The sequence below is a fragment of the Panthera leo genome, chromosome C1 (genome assembly GCF_018350215.1).
Source record: "Panthera leo isolate Ple1 chromosome C1, P.leo_Ple1_pat1.1, whole genome shotgun sequence".
Classification (NCBI taxonomy): domain Eukaryota; kingdom Metazoa; phylum Chordata; class Mammalia; order Carnivora; family Felidae; genus Panthera; species Panthera leo.
In genome coordinates this window covers 71975256-71998706 of record NC_056686.1, presented here as the reverse complement: position 1 = coordinate 71998706, position 23451 = coordinate 71975256, and the positions used below count along the sequence as shown (strand labels likewise).

Below are 23451 nucleotides of genomic sequence, written 5' to 3'. Positions count from 1 at the left end.
TTTTTCTATTTAATTAGTTACAGCCTACTTGGCATTTGAAATGTTGTACAATACTGTACAATTTCCAGAGGATAAGAAAAGCTCAGACAACCAACAATGTCTGCCATCCCAGAAAACAACCTAAATAATTTAGAATAATGAAAATTTGTCTAACCTGCTTTGTGAAGGTTGTAAAATCCTGCTTCTTATATAGATGAAAAAAAAAGCAGGATTGGCTGAAAGTATCATTCTTATGATTTGAGATTCTTAGGTGGGAGATTTGCCACAAATGTAAAAGTACTATTATTTATCCTACATACTCTATGCTTTTTTCCACCTGTGAAGTTTGGCTAAAGAATAGTTACTTAAGTGTAGTAAAATAACTTAACATGCCAAAGCTAATACATATAATATATACAATCATATCCCCCATATAGACGATGTAGGCTAGCGGATTCTCTACTATAGTACCGGAAAGATGGTAGGTTAGCCTTTTTGGGTCACTAAGAATCAGCACAACTTTAGTTGCTGTCCCTCATGCACACATGGAACTCACTGGGGCTAAGTAACTGATCTGGTGATATCTCCCCAATGTGTACTTCTGTGTCCTGTGTCCAGCTGCCCTGACAGAAGAGATGGCACACCTAGCGAAGTTATCCTCTCTTTTCTTGCCCATGGATTGGGTCTTTGATCATTAGGCAACTTCAGATTTGGTACCCTTCCTCTGGAGGGGTGGTATAGAGGCATTCAATTAAATGATTTGTATTCTATGCTACTTAGGATTTAAATAGGGAGAAAAGATTGAAATGGCTGTATTAGAAATATGTTTTAGATTTTGTATGCAAGATATAGAATGTATAGGATTATAAAATTTTTGAATTGTGGCTTCTTCAAGGAAATGTATACCATATTGGCAAACCAGCCATCAGCATTTGTGATTAGGCTTGATGCCAGCACTACCTGGAGGACACCAAGTGATGAAGAGGAGCTTCTTGTGTGGTTTCTTCTCCTGGAAGAATTTATAACAAGACTAGGATGAAATGATCTTTCCACAAAAAGTCACAGATAATATTAGTTTTTGTTTAAGAGAACGTTTTGTCCCAGCTGTGTTAATCAAGAGCCAGAAAAGACTGCTAGGCATAATTAGTTAGGCATCTGAGTAATTTAAAATTAATAGAGGGATCTGGGGCTCCTGGGTGGCTCAGTCGGTTAAGCGTCTGACTTCGGCTCAGGTCATGATCTCACTGCTGTGGGTTCAAGCCCTGCGTCGGGCTCTGTGCTGACAGCTCAGAGCCTGGAGCCTGTTCTGGATTCTGTCTCCCTTTTTCTCTGCCCCTCCCCCGCTCACACTCTGTCTCTGTCTGTCTCAAAACTAAATAAACATCAAAAAAATTAATAAAAAAATTAAAAAAATTAATAGAGGGGTCAAGCAAAGACAGATGGATGTGGTTAAAAAGAAAAACATACTGAATCCAGATTAGAAAGACATTTGTTCTGTGCCTAAGGGTTGTTTCTTTCATTCATAGATACTTTAGCTTATTAAAATTGATTACAAGTGTTATAGAGATGGTCTTGTAATTCTCATAAAAGCTTCCTACATAAACAAGTGTGCTGTTTATGTCAGTGTTTTAATCACAGGTTTGTTTTTTTTTTTTTATTGTAGCATATATATGAAATAGCGGTTTTGTCTCCTATCCTGTAATACTTCTAGGACTATATTGATTGTTCAGGAATTGTGTTAACCCTTTAAGATTATTGCCTACAATTCAAATACTTGCTATTTTATGAAACATGTTTAATTTATGGACTGAGCTATCAGACTTTATTCCAGTTTTGAGAACCTACTAACAGCCACTTATTGTAGCCAACTTTTTCTTAAAAAGGATAAAGATCAGATATTTTATTTAGCCAGCATACATTCTCCAAGAAGTTTATAGATAATCAGATATTTTAAAGCAGGTATTAAAAAAAATAACTTGGGGCACCTGGGTGGCTCAGTCAGTTAAGCATCCAACTTCAGCTCAGGTCATGATCTCACGGTTCGTGAGTTTGAGCCCCGCGTCAGGCTCTGTGCTGACAGCTCAGAGCCTGAAGCCTGCTTCGGATTCTGTCCCCTTCTCTCTCTGCCCCTCCCTGCTGATGCTCTGTCTCTCTCTGTCTCTCTCTCTCTCTCTCTCACTCAAAAATAAATAAGCATTAAAAAAAATAACTTTATGCCCATTAAATGCCTATTACAATACTCTTCATCTCTCTTGGATCTTGTCCTAAAACTTACTTTGCCTCAGGAGTCAAAGAAGGCACATTAACTAACCCAGGGTTAACTTTTACAACCGTTATCAGAGTGAAACTTAGAGACACTGATAAAGCTAAGCTTTGAGTTAATTAATTTAGCCTTAACCGAAGCATAGAGAGTATTGAGCTTTCCTAGTGTTCTTCCAGCCTTACCTCTTAATTAGTAGCCTTAGGCTTTACAGGCTTTAATTAATGCAATTGCTATACTTAGACCTTTAAAAGAAAAAACTAAATGCGGTTATCTTTGTCATCACTGTAGGAGCAGAAACTTCTCTTTCTTTGTTCCCCATATAGTCCTCATTTAGTAAATGAAATAATAATATGAAAGTATTTTTAAATATCCCCTCTCCACCCAAGCAAACCTACACTTCCAGTTTGTTTGCTATTAATGCTGTCCTCACTCTACTAGTTATTTATAACAAAATGTCCAAGAAAGATAGAGATTTCAAGTTGCAAAAGAGTTGAGTGCCTAAATAACAGTGGACACATTTTTTTAATTGAACTACAGTTGACACACGTTGTTACATTAGTTTCAGGGGTATTACATGTGATTTAACAACTGAGTTTATGCCCTGCTCACCACAAACATAGCTACCATCTGTCACCAGACACACTCATTCCTTTTCGTACTCCCTCAACCACCTTCTGTTTCGACTCCAAAAATTTTTGTAAAGTGTTTTCTTACAGGTGAGAAAGAGGAGAAATGTGCTTAAAAGGAGACAGAGAAAGAGAATCAATACAGGCTGCTGAATTTTTAAGGTGAAGGTGATGATTAGAACCAGGTCCTGAGGAATCTTTGCACTTAAAACTTCAGTCATCCTTTAATAATTGCTTTTTTTAAATTTTAGTTACTTAACTATTAAACATTCCAAGCTTGTCCCCACCTCAGGAGCTTTGTAGTTTCAATTTCTTCTGCCAGAATGATCTTCCCCAGGTTATTTGCAAAGCCTGCAATCTTACCTCCTTCAGGTGTCTACCCATATGTCATTTTAGAGAGACTTTTCAGACCACCCTTTCTAAAATAGGGCTCCCCATTTTGAATTCTCTCTAGTCCCTTGAGTTCTTTTTTTTACTTCATTACACTTGACTACTTATTGTCATTTTATAGTTCAATTTTATATATTTATTTCATTGTTTATGTATTTAGGGATGTGTCTCTTCTCCCTACCGTATCTTCTGTGCCTGAAACAGCGCCTGGCTTGTAATAGGCACTCGGCACATGTTTGCTAAATGAGTGACACACTTTGAAAGTCTCTTATCTATTCAGTTGAGTCCATATTCCTCAACTTGACATTCAAGGTTCTACACAATAAGACTGTAATTCAAGTTTACAGTCTTTTATGGAAAAATAGGGCAGAAACGGATGTTAGGGATAAATTGTGGAGTACTGTAAATACAGACGGAGATTATAGAGCTATGGCTTTAACTTTAGTCTGACCAGTGGAGATCCTCATGGAGTGTGAGCCTTCTCTCTAATCCCATGAATGTGCCTAAGAGGATCAGGGAATGCAGTACCCTAAGAGTACCCAGGAAAAGAGTCCTATTATAGTAAGCAGTTTTTGAAGAACAGAAAGCTAAACCAACCTCACCTAAGGTGTTCCTTCGTATCAGCATGATGTGTTGGGAAATGTGTACCACTATTCATTCAGTGCCTTCTCATTGCCTATTGACTTAAAAATAAACTCCAGTCTTTCACCTTTCAAGTCCCAGTCTTTCCAAAAATTTCTTAGTATAGAAAATACTTAATATAGAGATACTAAGAAATATTATGTGTAATCAATAGACAATCTAAACAGACTACCTTTTTTCATTCTTGGGTATCTTCTTTCCTATGTCTGTACCCTTTTCTCATACTATCCTATCCCTCTGTCCAGAGTTCCTTCTAGAGCATGATCTCCAACTGTCAAAATGATATCTTTATTCCCTAAACAAAAAAGTGAAAACTCTCTCCCTCCTTTGAATCCTTTTCACCCTTAAATGCCTTTTCTCTCCCTATATTATAATCAGTTGTATAATTTACCTTACCATTCTATAAACTTCGTGAAGGAGAAATTTTCTTATAGTTGTGTATCCCTGTAACACTGAATGCAGTCCTTTTCCACAGTAGATGTGACAGTGTTGTCAGTGTTACAGAACTGAGTTATTTCCTTTGAAAGGGACTTTAAGATCTTCTAAGGAGAGTTATAGTTTAGGCATGGAGACATATACTACCATTTATTTAGAGAGTGACTTTTGCAACTAATGGTTCTTCACAGCTATTAAAAGAATATTGATAGCAACTTAGATTTAAATTTACATGAATATTCCTAGCTGTATTTTCTGTCCCTTTTCTGTGTCCCCACCGTCTTCCGGTAACTACTGACAAGCAGGTGCATAACAGGCACAATGCAGTCAGCCCTCATTTTCTAACAAAGAGAAAAATGCCATTCCCAAGATATAAAACTCAAGTAGACAGTTGGATAAACAAGCCAGCCACTTTTAAGTTAGTGTAGAGTTGTTCTTAGAATTTATTGTGGCTAGCTCCTGAGTGAACAAGATGAACGAAATAGTGAAATAACAAACCTGTACTGTAACCACCTCCGCAACTGAATCAGCTGTTGTCATGGTCTTATATTTTATTCTTTGGCCTTAAATCTTGAAAATACTGGCTTGATTGTCCCATACAAAGAGGTTCATCCATATACCTAGCTGATTCTTTTCTGTGCTCATGGTACAGAAACAAATAGGAGTTTGTCAAGAAGAACACAGTGTGTTTATTTGTAAGGATGCAGAATGTTAAAAAAAAAAAAAACATTTAAAATTAAGAAGAGGATTTTGTTTTTCCATCCCTAGGGACCAAGAGGACCAGATGGTCTCATAGGGGAACAAGGTATACAAGGTTCCAAGGTAAACACTGATTTTCTCATTTCATAAGCAGTTTTTTTGAGCCTTCCTTACAAAAGTATGGTTCTGAATTTTCTCTTGGTATAAATATGAAACATACATAGAGTTTTTATTACACACAGAGAAATGTTTTCTTTTAAATATTGAACTACATACTTGATGCCTTATTTTCTTGTATGTGAGTGTAGGCTAGCATGTGTAAGACCATAATTCACATTTGTATTAATTCCTCTGATATTGATACTTTGTTAGGGTGAAAAAGGAGATCAAGGAAAAAGAGGGCCTTATGGTCTTACTGTAAGTAGTAAAACATTTAACATTAAAGATGAATGTGTAAAATCTTCCCCATTTTTCTCCGTGTGTGATTAATAATTGGTGAGGGAGTTACTTGACCCAAGCATTTTCTTCCTTATATAGGGTAAGACTGGAAACCCTGGAGAGAGAGGAATTCAAGGGAAACCAGTAAGTAATAAAGAATAATTAAGCAATGAATACATCTTGTTCAGTTTATTCGCTGACACAACTCTTGTTACTATTCCACGTGCTAGACTAAGAGAATACCAGCTCTTTTCCTCCTTCAGTCGTTAGGGTGGTGTTTTACTTGAGCAAGTTGTATCCTCATTGTAGGGCTGAGGTTTACCCACCATAAACTGTTGGTGATAACTGTTACTTTTACTCTACCTTAGGTATGATTAATTTTTCTGTAAAATCCATTTTAAAATAAAATGGCGCAATATTGTATAAATTAATGGAATATTGATAAAGCTAACATAACAAGAAACTTCTTTGAGCCTTCTTGCCTACTTTCATTTTAAGTCCAGTGCTCTTCAGACCCTTGGAATGTGGACATATGTCTGTCATCATGCTTTGCCGTGGCACTGCTCTTAGGGTTTTTAATATTAGCGAATGCTACATATTTTCCTACTATCAAAAAATCTTTTCAGAAGTATATAGTTTTTTCCCTGAGTGGCAAAAAGTTCTCTTTTATGGTCATAGCATAGAAACAAGCAGGGGTTTGTCAACCAAAAGAAGATCACAAGGTCTTCGTTCACTAACTGAAGGGGAGAAATGTTAAAAACAAAAACAACAAATATATATTTAAATATATATGTATGTATTTGTATATATATAAATATATATTTTTTATATATGTGCATATGTACACACATATATGTGATAGCACATATATAAAAATTTTGAGCACATAAGCTTAATTGTATGAGCTTTCATACATTTCATACATTTCTGGTTTTATTTAGAATCGTGATTTTTATGATAATTATAATTTTAATGATATTTTGCTTTGTCGTGTATATATACATACTCAATTTAAAAGTCTAAAATTAGATAATAATTTAAATGGCTGGCAACTGAAGAGCCAGAAAAGGATAAGAGAAAAATGTTTTTTTCCTGCTATAGCAATTGTCACTAATGTCATTGCATTTATGTGTTCCTCTTTGAAATCTGCTGCCCCCTGCCTGCTGTTTCCCATAATGGCATTATATTTGACAGTGGTCAAATCTAAAACATCAGAAACGTAAGAGAAAAAAGTATTCAGGGAAAGAACTTGTATGTGACAGTGTTATTAACTGAAGTCACCCCCAAAGAATATTCTTTGAGTATTAATATTCATCATCTTGGTTTCTGTTATATCAATGCAAATGTTATTTCTGTAGATATTTTCCATTTTGCTACACTGTATACAAAGCTAATATGTAGCAATGCATAGAGAAATTTGGAGCCCATTGAGTTCATTCTTTTCATTGTAAAGAAATGAGGTCTAGAGAAAAAAAAATTACTTACCTATTTTATATATTGTTGATATTCCTTAGAATTTTATTTTTATTTGCAGCCTATCAGATATGCCTAGATAAATATGATATGTGATGTTTGACTTCCTCAATCAAATAAAAGACATTAGAACCATTTTGTAACCATAGCTTAAGTCAAGCAATGCATAGACTCCTGAAAGAGTAAAATTACTTTAGTGGATGACATGTATTGGATGTTAAATTATGAATTTATAGTAGTTATTGAGGTTTACATGGCTCTATACCTATATTGTCTTCTTGATTGAACAGAAATAGGCTTTTGAGATCTTAGGGAAGCTAGGATCAATCAATCCAAGAAATCCAGATGTCCCCAAAGATTTATTTGATCCTACAGAGAGTAATCTCAATGTCTCTAGTCATTTATGCAACTGTCAACAAGCAGGCAGCGCTATAGAATAGAAAGGTCAGATTGACTTTTGTTCCAGGACATCCTCCTAATAGCTATATAGTTTGATTAAATTGTCGTAATTCTAAAGCCATATATTAAATGAAAAATGGTAACACATATAGTATTCTGTTTGTCAAGATAGCCAGGAAAAGTACATTTGTTTATGGGCCAACACTATTTCCTATACTTGCCTTCCATCCATGTGTAGATCTGGCTCAAAGGAGAAATCAAGAGGAAGGCCCATGATCCATTGTGTTATTCAGGTGTTAAAACCTGAGTAACTGTTTTTCGATTTCTGAATCTTATAAAAATTATAACTATTGGGCCCCCTGGGAGGCTCAGTTGGTTGATTGTCCAACTTCGGCTCAGGTCATGATCTCACAGTTTGTGGGTTCAAGCCACAAACTGGGCTCTGTGCTGATGGCTCAGAGCCTGGAGCCTGCTTCGGATTCTGTGTCTCCTTCTCTCTCTGTTCCTCCCCCACTCGTGCTCTGTCCTCTCTCTCAAAAATAAATATTTTAAAAAACTGTAACTATTTTTAATATTTTTTTAGTCTAGATATTCTTTTAGTTGATGAGTTAGGGCTGTTAAATCTTCAACTATGATTTTGTAATTTTGTTTCTCTCTTTAATTTTGTCAAATTTTGCTTTATATATTTTGAAATGCTATTTTTAGAGTATTCACATTTATGGTGATTATGTCTTCCTGATCAATTGATCCCCTTTTATCATTATGAAATATTCCTCTATATCTCTGACAATAGTTTTTATTCCTAATAATACTATTTAGTTTTGAAATCTGCTTTATTTGGTTAAAAAGTCTGTTCAGACTTCTTTCACTTACAGTTGGCACAGCCTATCTTTTCCGTTCATTTACTTTCAACCAACCCATCTGTGTTTTGGTATTTAAAAAAAAATTTTTTTAACATTTATTTATTATTGAGAGACAGAGAGACACAGAGCCTGACGCAGGACTCGAACCCACAAACTGCGAGATCATGACCTAAGCCGAAGTCAATTGCTCAACCAACTGATCCACCCAGGCACCCCAAAGTGGTTTGGTATTTAAAGTGAGGGTCTTATAGTTGGGTCTTGCTTTTTCATTCATACTGAAAATCTCTACCTTTTAATTTGTGTTTGGTCCATTTCCATTTAATGTATTTATCAATTTGGTTGTACTTTGGTCAACCATTTTATGATTATTTTTCCTTGTAGTGGTGCTGTTGTTGTTCAGTGCCTTCTTTTGGCAACGAGAACTCCATTTTAATTTAGATATTGGCTTTTTAGCTATACTTATTTGCTCTATTATTTTTTAAGTTTATTTATTTATTTTGAGAGAGAGAAAGCACACAAGCAGGAGAGAGAAAGAATCCCAAGCAGATTCCATGCTATCAGCACAGAGCTCTATGCACATCTTGATCTCATGAACCATGAGATCATGACCTGAGCAGAAATCAAGAGTTGGACTCTTAACCTACTGAGCCACCCAGGTGCCCCTGCACTATTATTTTATTAACCACTATTAAGTGGTTATTCTAGGTCAGGAGTCAGTAAACTTTTTCTGTAGAAACAAGTGCTGGTCTAGATTTGACTCCTAGACTGCAGTTTGCCAGTACATATCCCAACTTTCTGTAGTCTTCTTAGAGTTAACAGTAATACTTAACACAATTGTAAGAAACTTGCAACCATATAGACCCATTTACCACCAACTTCCTGTTGTTTATGCCATAATTGTTTTATGTATTATATCTGTGTGTGCTATAAATCCCATATTGCAAAGTTAAAATTTTGCTTTAATATAAATGAAGTATTTTGGGTTTAACATAAGTGAAATATGTATTTTATGGTTTTGGTGGGGGGAAGTAGTGGGTTTTTTTATCTATACATTTAGTTTTTCTGATATTCTCCATTCCTTTTTATAGATATACATTTCCAAATAGTATCATTTCCCTGAAGCCTATGGAACTTCCTTTAGAAGTTCTTATAGTCAAACTCTGCCAGTCATGAATTCTCTCAGTATTTTTTTTTTACAAAAAAATGTCTTTATTTCACTATCATTTTTTTCTTATACATGAATTTTTTTTAAGTTTTTATTTTAATTCCAGTTAGTTAACATACAGTGTTATATTAGTTTCAGGTATACAATATAATAATTTAGCATTTTCATACATCACCCTGTGCTTATCACAAATGCACTCCTTAATCCCCATCATCTGTTTTTCATCCATCCCAACCCACCTGCCCTCTGGTAACCCTCAGTTTGTACTCTATAGCTAAGAGTCTGTTTTTTCATTTGCCTTTCTCTCTTTTTCCCCCCCTTTGCTAATTTTTTTTGTTTCTTAAATTCCACATATGAGTGAAATCATATTTTTCCACTGGATATAGAATTCTGGGTTGACAAGATTTTCTTTTATTTGTTTGCATTCAGCACTATGAAGATGACATGGCCATTTTCTTATTTCTGATGAGAAGTCCACATTTATCTTTATCATTGTTTCCCCCATATGTAATATATCATTTTTCTCTGGCTCCTTTCAAGATTCTCTCTTTATTTTTGGCTTTTGGTAGTTTAAGTGTGATGTGCCTAGATGAATTTTCTTCACATTTATTCAGCTTGAGATTTGCTGAGATTCTTTTGTATGTAAGTTTCTATTTTCACTAAATTTGGAAAATTTTCCACTTTATTTCTTTCGATTTTTTTTTCTATTTTATCTTGTTTCTCCTTTCCTTTTTCAAAAATTCCAAGTAATTATATATTAAACATTTTGATATCATCCCTTAGGTCTCTGGGGCTTTTATTCATTCCTATTTTAATCTTTTTCCTTTTTCCTTTTTTCAATAGAGTAATATGACTCTATCTTCACTCACATTTTAAGTCCATTCAGTGAAATTTTATTTCTGGTATTGAATTTTTAAGTTTTATTTCAGGTGTTTAATTATCAGTTCTATAACTTCCATTTTTTATAGATGCTGTCCTGAGATTTCCTGTTTGTTTATTCACCATAAGTGTATTTTTATTTACATTACTGAGCATATTTTAAATAGCTACTTTAAAATCCTTATGGGATAATTCTATCTGGGTAATCTTGAGTGTGGTTGTGTTAATTGCCTTTTCTTGTTAATATGGGAAATTTTTCCTGTCCAGCAATTTTGAATTATATCTTGGACATCTTAAATGATTTGTTGTAGAAATTCCAAATTCTGTTATATTTCTTTAAAGAGTGCTCTTTGTTTCATTTTGGTTTTTAATTTGGCAAATTGTTTACTTGACTGCTTTTAAACTCCAGATATTCTCTCCTCTGTGGTAAATGGCTGCTGAAATATCTGTCCAGTTCTTTTAGGCTTTGCTGGGCTGCTCAGTTCTACCACATCAATACATACTTCAAATGCCAGCAAGAGAATTAGGCAGAGGTTATACTCAGAACTTCAGGCTCCTCCTCTCTGACTTTCTCTTCCATCACTTCCCTACAGCTATGGTCATTCCATATTCTACCCTCTGGGTCTCCATGCCAGTAAGACTGCAGGTTTTTATCCCCCTTTTTTCTTAACTGTCCTACATAACTTACCTTCTTTGTGAAAAGCCATGTTTTTAAAAAAAAAATCAGACAGTGAAATTCCTTTCCTCTACATGTAGACCTTTCCACTCTAAATTTTGCCTATTTTGGGTCTTTCTCCAATGTTTTTTAAAAATATTTTGTTTCGGGTTTATAGTTATACCTGTATAAGTTGGTTTGATAGGAGCTATTGGCCAGTATTGGAAGTGGAAACTCTTAACGGTTCTTCTTTAAGTAGTTTTCTCTGGAGGAACTCAGAATACTTGAGAAAGATTTATTTCTTAATCTTTACAAAAGAAAAAGTAATTCTTCCTCCCTTTTCAGATAATGATGCACATAGTTTTTATAATCCTACAGTGAAATAACATTCATATGCTTCCTTGCTTATTCTCATAAAAAGTCTTTGAGGATGATCTGTACATTTACTGAAAATGGAAAAGGCATCGCATGATTTCTTGTTGAAATCAGTAAAATGCAGTTCAGTATAGTAGATGAACATGGCATTCGAGTCAGACATTGGAAGTCAAATAGTGGTTCTGCCACTTACTAACTGTTTTTGGCTTTATACAAATTATTTAACATCTCTGAGCCTCAGTTTTCCTATCTTTAAAATGAGATACTTTCTATAATTATATCAAATGATGTTCATTATGTACTTGGCATAGGCTCTCAATATATAGCAATCACATACTTGTTCTTCTGGTCATCATTATTGTAGTTGCTGGATTGAAGTAATGGAGCAAGAAGTTCTACTACAAAGAATATATTTTCAATAGTATCTGAAAAGCCTTAAAGGGAATTTTTATTTTGTACCAGCTTATGCTTTCCTTTTCTGTCTCTAATAAAAATAAGTAGAATCCATAGATTATTTCATAACTTCGCCAAACAGCTTTTATGCACCAATGACATCATTAAAAGTATATATTAAGCTTGATATTGTATACAAACATACTTCACAAAGCAAATTGGGCAGACATTATTCAAGGTTCTGAACTTCTGCTCTATGTGTCAGTTGGTATACCAAGCACAAAGGGAACCCTTACACTGATTCTGTCTCTTCATTTTGGAGCCTTAATTTAGGCAGCATATAATTTTCATGACTGAAATAGGGCCTTAGTCAGATGTGAGTCTGTGATTTTACATATCTTCCTTTCCTTAACCAGAGAACCATACACAACTAAATATAGCATTAATGGCTATCACTTGGAAAGCTTTATGTTGCTAGGAATTTTTAATATCTTCCGATTTAATGTCATATTTTTCTTAGCTTTTAGTTTTAATATAAAATGGTGATTGTGATCCACTGTATATTTGCCAACCTTCCCAAGGTCAATAATGTAGAACAGGCAAATTGCAAATAGACAAGGGCAGTATTTTCTACATCATTAACAGTCATCAGTGTCTGGCACATAGTACATGCTCCACAAATTTTTAAATGGAAGGATCAAAGAAGACATGGAATTCTGTTTAGTTTTACATACTATTTTAGAATATACCTCCACTTCTGAGACTCAATTTAATGGTACCATAGATGGCATGGCATAAAAATAGGGGAAAATAAAGGATATTAGCTCAATTTAGACATTTCTGGTCATCTAGGTTCTGAGACTCCTATACCTCACCAGGTCTTAAGGGCATAAGTTATACTTACTATTATATCACAAGGTTATTATTTTTGGAGGAAAAATCATTTTTATGTCAATATTAAAGGTACAAAATCTAAATTTGAAGTAATTCTGTATATTTGTCACTGTATATTAGTGGGGATTAGGTATAAGAATATAGATAGATATAAGGAATTCCTACAATTCAACAACAAAAAACAACTTGATGAAAACATGAGCAAAAAGACTTGAATAGACATTGCTTCAAAAAAGATATGCAAATGGCCAATAAACATATGAAAAGATGTTCAATATCACTAGTCATTAGAGAACTGAAAATCAAAACCACAATGAGATACCACTTGCCACCCATTAAGATAACTACTATTAAAAAAAAAAACACATTTGCATAGAAGATAACTAGTGTTGACAAAGATGGAGAAAAATCAGAGCCCTTGTGCATTGCTGGTGAGAATGTAAAGTGGTGGGGTTGCTATGGAAAACAGTTAGGTCGTTCCTCAAAAAGTTCAACATAGTATTACCATAGTATCCATCAATTTCACTTTAGATATATATCCCAAAGAATTGAAAGCAGGGACTCAGACACTTTTACACCAGTGTTAATAGGAACAGTATTCACAATAGCCAAAAGGTAGAAAAACCAACTATCCATTGCTGGATGAATAGATAGATATACAAAATATGGTATACATATAAAATGAAATATTATTGAACTTTATTAATGAAGGAAATTTTTTTAAGTTTTTCTTTAAAGTCCAGTTAAACATACAGAGTAAATAATAGTTTCAAGTGTACAATATAGTGATTCAGCATTTACATATATCACCAGATGCTCATCACAAGTGCACTCCTTAATCCCCATTGGCTATATAACCCATCCCTCCACTTACTACCCTTTTAGTAACCAGTTTGTTCTCTATACTTATGAGTTCCTTGGTTTTCCTCTCTCTTTTTCCTTTTGCCTTGTTTGTTTTGTTTCTTAGATTCCACATATGAATGAAATCATATGGTATTTGTCTTTCTCTGGCTGACTCATTTTGCTTAGCATAATACGCTCTAGTTTCATCCATGTCATTGCAAATGGCAAGATTTCATTCTTTTATTTATTTATTTTTTGGCTGAGTAATATTCCATTGTGTGTATACACGCAGGTGTGTGTAGATGTATACCACATCTTCTTTATCCATTCATCAGTCTATGGACACTTGAGCTGATTTCATAATTTCCTGTTGTAGATAATGCTGCAATAAATATCAAAGTGCATGTATCCCTTTGATTTAGTATTTTGGTACTCTTTGGGTAAATACCTAGTAGTGTGATTGCTGGATCAAAGGGTAGTTCTATTTTTAACTTTTTGAGAAACTCCATACTGTTTTCTAGAGTGGCTGCACCAGTTTGCTTTCCCACCAACAGTGCAAGAGGGTTCCCCTTTCTCCACATCCTTGCCAACACCTGTTGTTTCATGTGTTGTTGATTTTATCCATTCTAACAAGAGTGAGGTGATATCTCATTGTAATTTTGACTTACATTTACTGATGGTGAGTGATGTTGAGCATCTATTCATGTGTCTGCTGGCCATCTGTATGTCTTCCTTGGAAAAATGTCTATTCATGTCTTCTGCCCATTTTTTAACTGGATTATTTGGTTTTGGGGTTTTGAGTTTTATAAGTTCTTCATATATTTTGGATATTAACCCTTTATCACATATGCCATTTGCAAATATCTTCTCCTATAGGATGCCTTTTAGTTTTGTTGATTGTTTCCCTTGCTGTGCAGAAGCTTTTTATTTTGATGAGGTTCCAATAGTTTATTTTTGCTTTTATTTCCCTTGCCTCCGAATACAGCTCTAGAAAGATGTAACTATGGCTGATGTCAAAGAAGTACTGCCTGTGTTCTTTTCTAGGAGTTTGATGGTTTCCTGTCCCACATTTAGGTCTTTCATCCATTTTGGATTTATTTTTATGTATGGTGTAAGAAAGTGGTTCAGTTTTATTCTTTTGCATGTTGCTGTCCAGTTTTCCCAATGCCATTTGTTGAAGATTCTGTCTTTTTCCCTTTGGATGTTCTATCCTGCTTTGTTGAAGATCAGCTGCCCATATAGTTGTGGGTCTATTTCTGGGTTTTCTATTCTGTTCCATTGATCTATTTGCCTCTTTCTCTGTCAGTACCATGCTGTCTTAATGACTACGGCTTTGTAATATAGCTTGAAGTGCAGAATTGTGATGCGTCCAGCTTTGCTTTTCTTTTTCAGGATTGCTTTGGTTATTTGGGGTCTTTTGTGGTTCCATATAAATTTTAGGATTATTTGTTCTAGCTCTGTGAAAAATGCTGAGAAGAATTGCATTATATGTGTAGATTGCTTTGGGTAGCATAGACATTTTAACAATATTTATTCTTCTGATTAATGAACATGGAATGTCTTTCCATTTCTTTGTGTCATCTTCAATTTTTGCATCAATATTTTATAGTTTTCAGAGTACAGGTCTTTCACCTCTTTGGTTATATTTATTCCTAGGTATCTTATATTCTTGGTGCAATTGTAAATGGGATTGATTCCTTAATTTCTCTTTCTGCTGCCTCATTATTGGTGGGTAAAAATGCAACAGATTTCTGTACTTTGATTTTGTATCCTGCAACTTCACTGAATTCATTTGTCAGTTCTAGCAGTTTTGGTGAAGTCTTTTGAGTTTTCTATGTATAGCATTATATCATCCCAAATAGTGAAAGCTTTACTTCTTTCTTGCCAATTTGATGCCTTTTATTTCATTTTGGTGTCTGACTGTTGTGGCTAGGACTTCCAGTACAATGTTGAATAGAATTGGTCATAGTGGACATCCCTGTCTTATTCCTGACCATAGGAAAAGCTCCCAGTTTCTCCCCATTTAAGATGGTATTAGCTGTGGGTTTTTCATATTATCACCTTTATTATGTTGAGGTAGGTTCCCTCTAAACCTACTTTGTTGAGGTTTTTTATGATGAATGAATGTTTTACTTTGTCAAAACCTTTTTTTTTTTTTTGCATCATTTGAAATGATTATCTGATTCTTAAACTTTCTGTAATTAATGTGATGTGTCACATTGATTTGTTGGCAAGTATTGAACTACCCTTGCAACCCAGGAATAAATCCCACTTGATTGTGGTGAATGATTTTTTTTAATGTATTGTTGAATTTGATTTGCTAGTATTATTTGAGGATTTTTGAATCTATGTTGATAAGAGATATTGGCCTATAATTCTCCTTTTTTTTTTTTTTAGTGTTTTTATCTAGTTTTGATATCAGGATAATGCTGGCCTCATAGAATAAATTTGGAAGTTTTCCCTCCTTATCTGTTTTTTTGGAATAGTTTGAGAAGAATAGATGTTAACTCTTCTTTAAATGTTTGGTAGAATTCGCCTGTGAAGCCATCTAGTCCTGAACTTCTGTTTGTTAGGAATGTTTTGATTACTGATTCAATTTCTTTGTTGGTTATTTGTCTGTTCAAGTTTCTATTTCTTCCTGTTTCAGTTTTGATAGTTTACATGTTTCTAGGAATTCTTCCATTTTTTTTATGTTGTCCAATTTGCTGGCATATAGTTTTTCATAATATTCTCTTGTAAATTTTTATATTTCTGTGGTGTTGGTTGTTATTTTTCCTCTCTCATTTGTGACTTTACTTATTTGGGTCCTTTCTCTTTTCTTCTTGGTAAGTCTGGCTAAAGGTTTATCAGTTTTATTGATTTTTTTCAAAGAAGATCTGGTTTCATTGATCTGTTCTATTGTGGGTTTTTGTTTGTTTGTTTCTATATCATTTATTCTTGCTCTAATCTTTATTATTTCCTTCCTTCTGCTGGCCTTAGGTTTTGTTTGCAGTTCTTTTTCTAGCTCCTTTAGATGTAAGGTTAGGTTGTTTATTTGAGATGTTTCTTGAGTTGGCTTGTATTGTTATATAATCCCTCTTAGGACCACTTCTGCTGCATCCCAAGGGTTTTGAACCATTCTGTTCTCAATTTTATTTGTTTCCATGTACTTATTTTCTTTTTTGGGTTGACCCAAAAAGCCATGAATGTGTTAACCCATTCATTGTTTGGTATCATATTATTTAACCTCCATGTATTTGTGTTCTTTCCAGATGTTTTCTTCTGGTTGACTTCTAGTTTCATAGTGTGTGGTGCATGGTATGACTTCATTCTTCTTGTATTTGTTGAGGACTGTTTTGTGACCTAATATGTGATCTATTATGGAGAATTTTCCATGTGCACTTGAAAAGAATGTGTATTCTGCTGTTTGGGGATGGAATATTCTGAATATATCTGTTAATTCCATCTGGTCCAACATGTCATTTAAAGCCATTGTTTCCTTGTTGATTTTCTGTTTAGATCATCTGTCCATTGATGTAAATGGTGTGTTAAAGTCCCCTATTATTACTGTATTATTATCAATTAGTTCCTTTATGATTGTTATTGTTTTAAGTATGTGGGTGCTTCACATTAAGTACATAAATATTTATAATTGTTATATCTTCTTGTTGGATTGTCCCCTTTGTGATTATATAGGGTCCTTTTTTGTCTCTTGTTACAGTCTTTTTTTTTTTAAGTCTAGTTTATTGGGATGCCTGGGTGGCTTAGTCGGTTAAAGGTCCAACTTCAGCTCAAGTCATGATCTCATGGTTTATGGGTTTGAGCCCCACATTGGGCTCTGTGCTAACAGCTCAGAGTCTGGACTCTGCTTTGAATTCTGTGTCTCCCTCTCTCTCTGCCCCTCCTCTCTCTCTCTCTCTCTCTTTCTCTCTCAAAATTAAATAAACATTTTTCAAAAAGTAAAGTCAAGTTTATACAATATAAGTAATGTTACTCTGGCTTTCTTTTGACATCCATTTCATGATAAATACTTCTCCGTTCCTATATGTAGGCAGCATATAGATGGGCCTTATTTTTTTTTTTTTTTTTACCCATTCTGACATTCTGTGTCTTTTGATTGCAGTGTTTAGCCCATTTACAAAGTCATTATTGATAAATATGTATTTATTGCCATTTTATTATTTTTCTTGTGGTTGTTTCCCAAGATTTTCTCTGATCCTTTCTTACCTCTTTCCCGGTTTTCTGATTTTCTTAGTGATATATTTGTATTTATTTCTTTTTATTCTTTGCATGTTTATATTAGTGGTTTTTAATATATGGTTACCACTAGATTTGTCAATAACCTCCTCTGCATATTGCAGTCTATATTTAAAGTTGATGGTCATTTAACTTTGAACTCATTCTTTTCTCCTCTCCTGCACCATGTTTTACGTATGTTATTATATTTTGTATCCTTTACTGATTTACTGATTTTGTGTTTTTCCTGCCTTTAGGTTGTCACTTTTTGTCTTTCCTTTCCACTCAAAGAATCTCTTCAAATATTTCTTAAAGGGCTATGTTAGTGGTCATGAATTCCTTCTGCTTTTGTTGGTCTAGGAAACTCTTTATCTCTCCTTTCATGCTGAATGATAGCCTTGATGGATAGAGTGTTCTTGGCATCAGATCTTTCCCATTCAGCACGTTGAATATATCATGCCACTCCCTTCTGGCTTGCCAAGTTTTTGTTGTGAAACCTCCTGCTAGCCTTATGGATTTTCCCTTTTAAGTTAAGGACTCTTTTTATCTTGCTGCTTTTAAGATATTTTCTTTATTACTAAATTTTGCAAATTTAATTACGATATGTCTGATGTGGGTCTACTTTTGTTGATTTTGATGGAAATTCTCTGTGCCTCCTAGATTGGGTGTCTATTTTCTTCCCCAGATTAGGGAAGTTTTCAGATATTATTTCTTCAAGTAAATTTTCTGCCCCTTTTTTTCTCTCTTCTTCTCCTGGGACTCCTATAAAACAAATGTTACTATGTTTGATGGAGCCACTGAGTTCCCTAAGCCTATTCTCATTTTGCATAATTCTTCTTTCTCTCTTTTGTTAAGCTTTATTGCTTTCCATTATTTTGTCTTCTAGGTCATTAATTCATTCCTCTGCTTCTTCCAACTTGATGTTCATTACATCAGGTGTGTTTCTAATCTTATTTATTGCACTCTTCACCTCTGACTGATTCTTTTTTTTAACTCTTTTATCTCTGTGATAAGGATCTCACTGATGTCCTCCATTCTTTTCTCAACTTTGGCGAGTATCCTCATCATGGTTTAAATTCTCCATCAGGCATGTTACTCATATATGTTTTGCTTAGATCTCTGGCCACAACTTTATCTTGTTCTTTCATTTGGGATAAATTCCTCTGTCTTCTCATTTTGTCTAAGTCTCTGCTTGCTTCTGTGTGCTAGAAAAGCCAGTTATGTCTCCTGTTCCTGAAAGTAATGACCTTATGAAGAAATAAGTTAGTATCCAGGACCTGACACTTCAGGGAGTGTCTCCAGTGTGTGCTGCATATGCCCTGGTATTTTGTTCCAGCTGCTCTACCCTTCAGGCTGTTCATCGGCAGAGGCTCCTCTTGCCTGCTGTGGGCAATTATTGGTCCTTGGCCTGAATGTGGTGAGATGTAACTAGGTGTTCTCTAGTCTGCTTGTGAAATGAGACCTGTCACCACCTCCACCAGAATTGAGGCCCTGCAAAACTCTCTAGTAGGCAGATGTGGTGTGGTCAGGGATTTGTGTTGGTCTTCTTGCAGAGGAGCCTGCCACACTGGGACTGAGGCAGGCATGACCGAGAAAGGCAGTTCCACCAGAGTGCAGGGTGGTGGGGCTTAGTGTAAGCATGGTAGGCAGACAGTGCCAGCACTGTGCTTTTTCCTGCAGGTGGCTCTGTGTTTATGCTGAGGGATGGGGGAGAAAAATGGTGTTGGCAGCAACTTTGTTCCAGAGAAGTGGAGAGGCATCTCCTTGAAAGCTGCCTCTCAGAGACCTACTCCAAGAAGAGTGAATCATCTCCCCACTGTGCCTGAGGAATTCTTCATATTACTGTTTCCACACTGTATGCCCCTAGGTTGTCTGCCTGCCTTCTGTCCAAGAGCAGTGCAGTGCTTTTCAGGCTCTATCTCTGCCAAGCCTGTTAACCTTTAAAATTCTAGGCTTTAAGCCCCAGTGGGTGCAAAAACTCACAAAATTCAGCCCTTCTGATTTCCTAAGCCAATAGTATGGGAAACATTCTCATTTTGCATTCCCCTGTGTGCTCCTCTCTCTCTCTTGACCTTCTCTAAAACCATTACTCCCTCCCCTACACAGCAGCCAGGGGAGGGAGCCATTTCTCCCCTAAACCACGTCTCTATACTTCCTGCCTTCTTCAATGTGACCTCTTCTCTCCTTTTAGTTGTGGAGTTTGTTCTTTCAGTCTTCAGGTTGATTTTTGGGGTACCTAGGATGATTTTTATAGTTACCTTGTATTTGTGGGACTAGGTGAGCCTAGGGTTTTCGCACTCCACTACCATCTCCTCCTTTCCCAAAATGAAGAAAGTTTTGATACATGTTACAATATTGGTGAAACGTGAAGACATTATGCCACATGAAATAAGTCAGAGACAAAAGAACAAATGTGGTATAACTCTACTTATATAAGGCACTTTAAGTAATCAAATTAGAGGCGGAACACAAGAATTGTGGTTTCCAGGGGAACTGGGGAGGGAGAAAGGATGTTTTTTAATGGGGATAGAATTTCAGTCTGGGAAGATAAAAAGTTCTGAAAATAAATAGTGATTATAGTAGTGCAACAATGTGAAGGTACTTAATACCACAAAACTGCACACTTAAAAAAGTATTAAAATGGAAAACTTTATGTTATGTATATTTTACCACAAAAAGAAAAGAGAGAATAGAGGTTGACAGAAAAGTTAGGTGGGAGGATTGTAAAGGAAAGCTGAGGTAAGGAAACTAAAACATTTTCAAGCATCACTTTTTCTTCAAATTTTGCCTTTGTTTATTCAGGGTTTACAAGGACCCCCTGGGAGTACAGGAGAAAGAGGACTTGAAGGAGAACCAGTAAGTTTAACTTTATATTTTTCTAATTGTGTTTTCCTCATAATATACATTTACCTTCTTGTTATTGCCCTCCTGTACTGTGGTGGTACATTTTTGAAAGCAGCATTTATCATGGACACCTAATTCTATAGAAAATATTTTGCTGTGAATATAGTTTTTATTACCTTTCTGGTCTTATATTGTCAAATGTTCCTATCTCTCTGGAACTGCTAAAACGTCACATATTTCTATTTTCAACAAAGACAGCTCTGTGTTATTGACTCACAGAAATTTTCTTTGTGAATGGCTAGCTGTTCTTATAATGATTATTACACTGCCACACACACACAATCATATTTTTGTGGCCAATTCTGTAATGAAATACCATACAAAGAAGCCAAACTCTACATCTGATGGGCCCAAATGCACAAACATGACAGAAACGTTGGTACACCAGTAATGCAAAATCTTACATCACAATTTCATAAATGTGATTCGATTACAAAATTTCCATGGAAAATGATTGTTAAAAGGAAAGACTTTCTCACAACTTATTCTTTATTTCCTATGTAGTCATTCTTCTGGTTACTAGTATTAGGTGTAATATGCTATAACATGCTTGTAAGATTTATAATACAATATAGTCTTGGAAATTCTACTGGGTTGATCTTATCTATTAGTTGACCCAAAGGTTTACAGGTGGCCTTTGCATAATTCATTTAGCTAGTAGCAAGTGGAAAATTTAACAAAGAGCTATTCTTACCAAATTGTGTTCATTTCCTCCTTTACATATTTAATCTCTGGTGTAAGCTCTCTAAGCAAGAAGTAAACATTTAACTTAAATATAAATCTCTCCAAATAAAGAATTTTAAAAATGATGTTTATCAAATGAACTCTTTTTGGTTCTCTCCCTGTTTTGTATCTCTTGTTGTATCCTAATCTTTATTTGACCAAAAATAATGCAACCGTCTTTAACATTATTTACTTAAATATCTCTTTCTTCTAAAAATTTTATATCTCTTTGAAGTTAGAGACCACTTTTCTCATGTTTATAATCCTGCCTGGTATAATACCTGGCATATTAGATCAATTTAGTGTATGTTTGTCAAACTGAATTAACAAAAGGTCTTATACCCAAAAAGCAAAATCAGTCAGCCAGTAATATTAGATGCAGTGAAATGCAATGGAAACTAACTTAATAAGGAACACATTTAAGTAAAGTATGTCAAAAGAGCTATGCCAACAGCAGAGACAATAGCTTAGGCTTTATACAAGAATATGTTTGTTACTATAAGTATAAACAATTTAATAGTTTAATAGCACCTAAAACTTGACATTCAGGTCACTGGGTCAGTGGGTCTGGTAAATAAAATGCAAATAAGCTTATAATGGATGTTATGGGCTTTGCTTTATATATTTGAGCCGCCTAGTTAAATTATAGAAAAGAAAGGAAGTAAACTGGTAAAATGAGAGACACAGAAGATATGTGGAGATTTATATTTTAAGAATACTAAGAGAGACCACATCTTTTCTATAGTCAAGACCCCTGAGAGTTGTCTTTTTCCCAGACAAGATTCAAACTAATTTGCTCATTGCAATGCCAATATTGGGGTTTGGATAGTTGACCATTCATTCATTCAGTCAACAAATATTCATTAAGTATCAGCACTGGGAGTATGGTGGTTAAGTATGGAGGTTTCAGTCTAATGATGTAAATATGTACTAATTAGATTATCACAGAGAACAATGGAAAATTGCAAACTGAGATAAATGCTGTGAAGTACAGGCATTCAATTCTAAGAGAATGTATAACAGAGAAACTATCCTTAGGGAAGGCTTCAGGAGGAGGAGCATTTGAGCTGGGATCTGAAGAATGAATAGTAGTTACTTAGGCAAAGATGGGGAGAGGTCATTTTAGAGAGAACATGAGCTGAGAGGAAGCTCTGGATATTTATTTGAATATCTTAAAGAAGACTAGCATGGTGGGGGCACAGAGTCAGGTAGGAAGTAAGTGTAAGAAAAGGATGGCAAAAGAGGCAGAGAACAAAACAGGTAGCTTTATGAGCCCTATTACCAAGGATTTGTCGTTTTATCATACGAAGAAAATAATGTCATTGAAGAGATAGGGCTAGTTTTCTGATGATATTATTGTGTTGTAAAGATTATTCAAACAAATTGGAAGGAACTAGGAATGGACAAGAACTGCTTTCTGTTACAATAATCCAAGTAAGAGATGGTAGAACCCTTTTGATTAGCAGAAAAAAAGAAGTGTATGGATATAAAAGATTCAAAAGGAGATATAAACTCTATAGGAGATAGATTTCCATATGTAAAGTATGATTCCTAAGTGTCTGGCTGACCCAAATAAATATTTTTGCTATCTTTAAACATTGAAAATTGCCTTTAAAAAGGAAGGTGAGGGGAATGCTATAGTTTAAAAAAAGTCAATTCTTGATAAGCTTGCTTTAGAATATACCCTCCAATTTAAAAAATATTATTTTCTATGTACACTTCCTTAGTTGAGTACCAGAAGTCACTTCCACTTACCTTAAAAGATAATTAACAGGATTCTCAGGTTAATTAAAAGTATTTGATGAAAACTAACATTAAATTACTCATGAAGATATTAAAAATGGCAAAAGTTCTAGAAACAAATGATGAAAGAAGATCCTATATCAGTGTCTCAGTAAAATTTTGACAATTCTAAAGCCATACAGAAAAAGAAAAAATGAAAGGCTAGAGATGAATTTCAATTAAATACCAAAAATATCAAGTAAAATCAACTATATACAAAGAGTTAACTGAATGAAGTGAAAGATGAAACAAAAGAGGAATTACAAAAGGAAAATTACTTAATATTAAGAAAGCCTTATTATAACATATAACAGACATACTGGGAAAATGCTAAAAACCAGTACTCATTAAAATTCAACAACTACTCTTGATTTATTAAAATTTATAATAAAACAATTTCTGGTCTGAATTGTAAG

At 34.6% G+C, this 23451-nt stretch overlaps 1 protein-coding gene across 1 annotated transcript in view; it reads left to right on the top strand.

The window, feature by feature from the left end:
- COL24A1 (collagen type XXIV alpha 1 chain) overlaps positions 1-23451 on the top strand; it is a 404395-nt gene that overhangs the window by 249047 nt on the left and 131897 nt on the right. Inside the window, exons 29-32 of the mRNA XM_042952735.1 lie at positions 5104-5157; positions 5407-5451; positions 5572-5616; positions 20429-20482. Of these exons, the coding sequence (XP_042808669.1) occupies positions 5104-5157; positions 5407-5451; positions 5572-5616; positions 20429-20482 (198 nt within the window). The remainder of the gene's footprint in view (positions 1-5103; positions 5158-5406; positions 5452-5571; positions 5617-20428; positions 20483-23451) is intronic.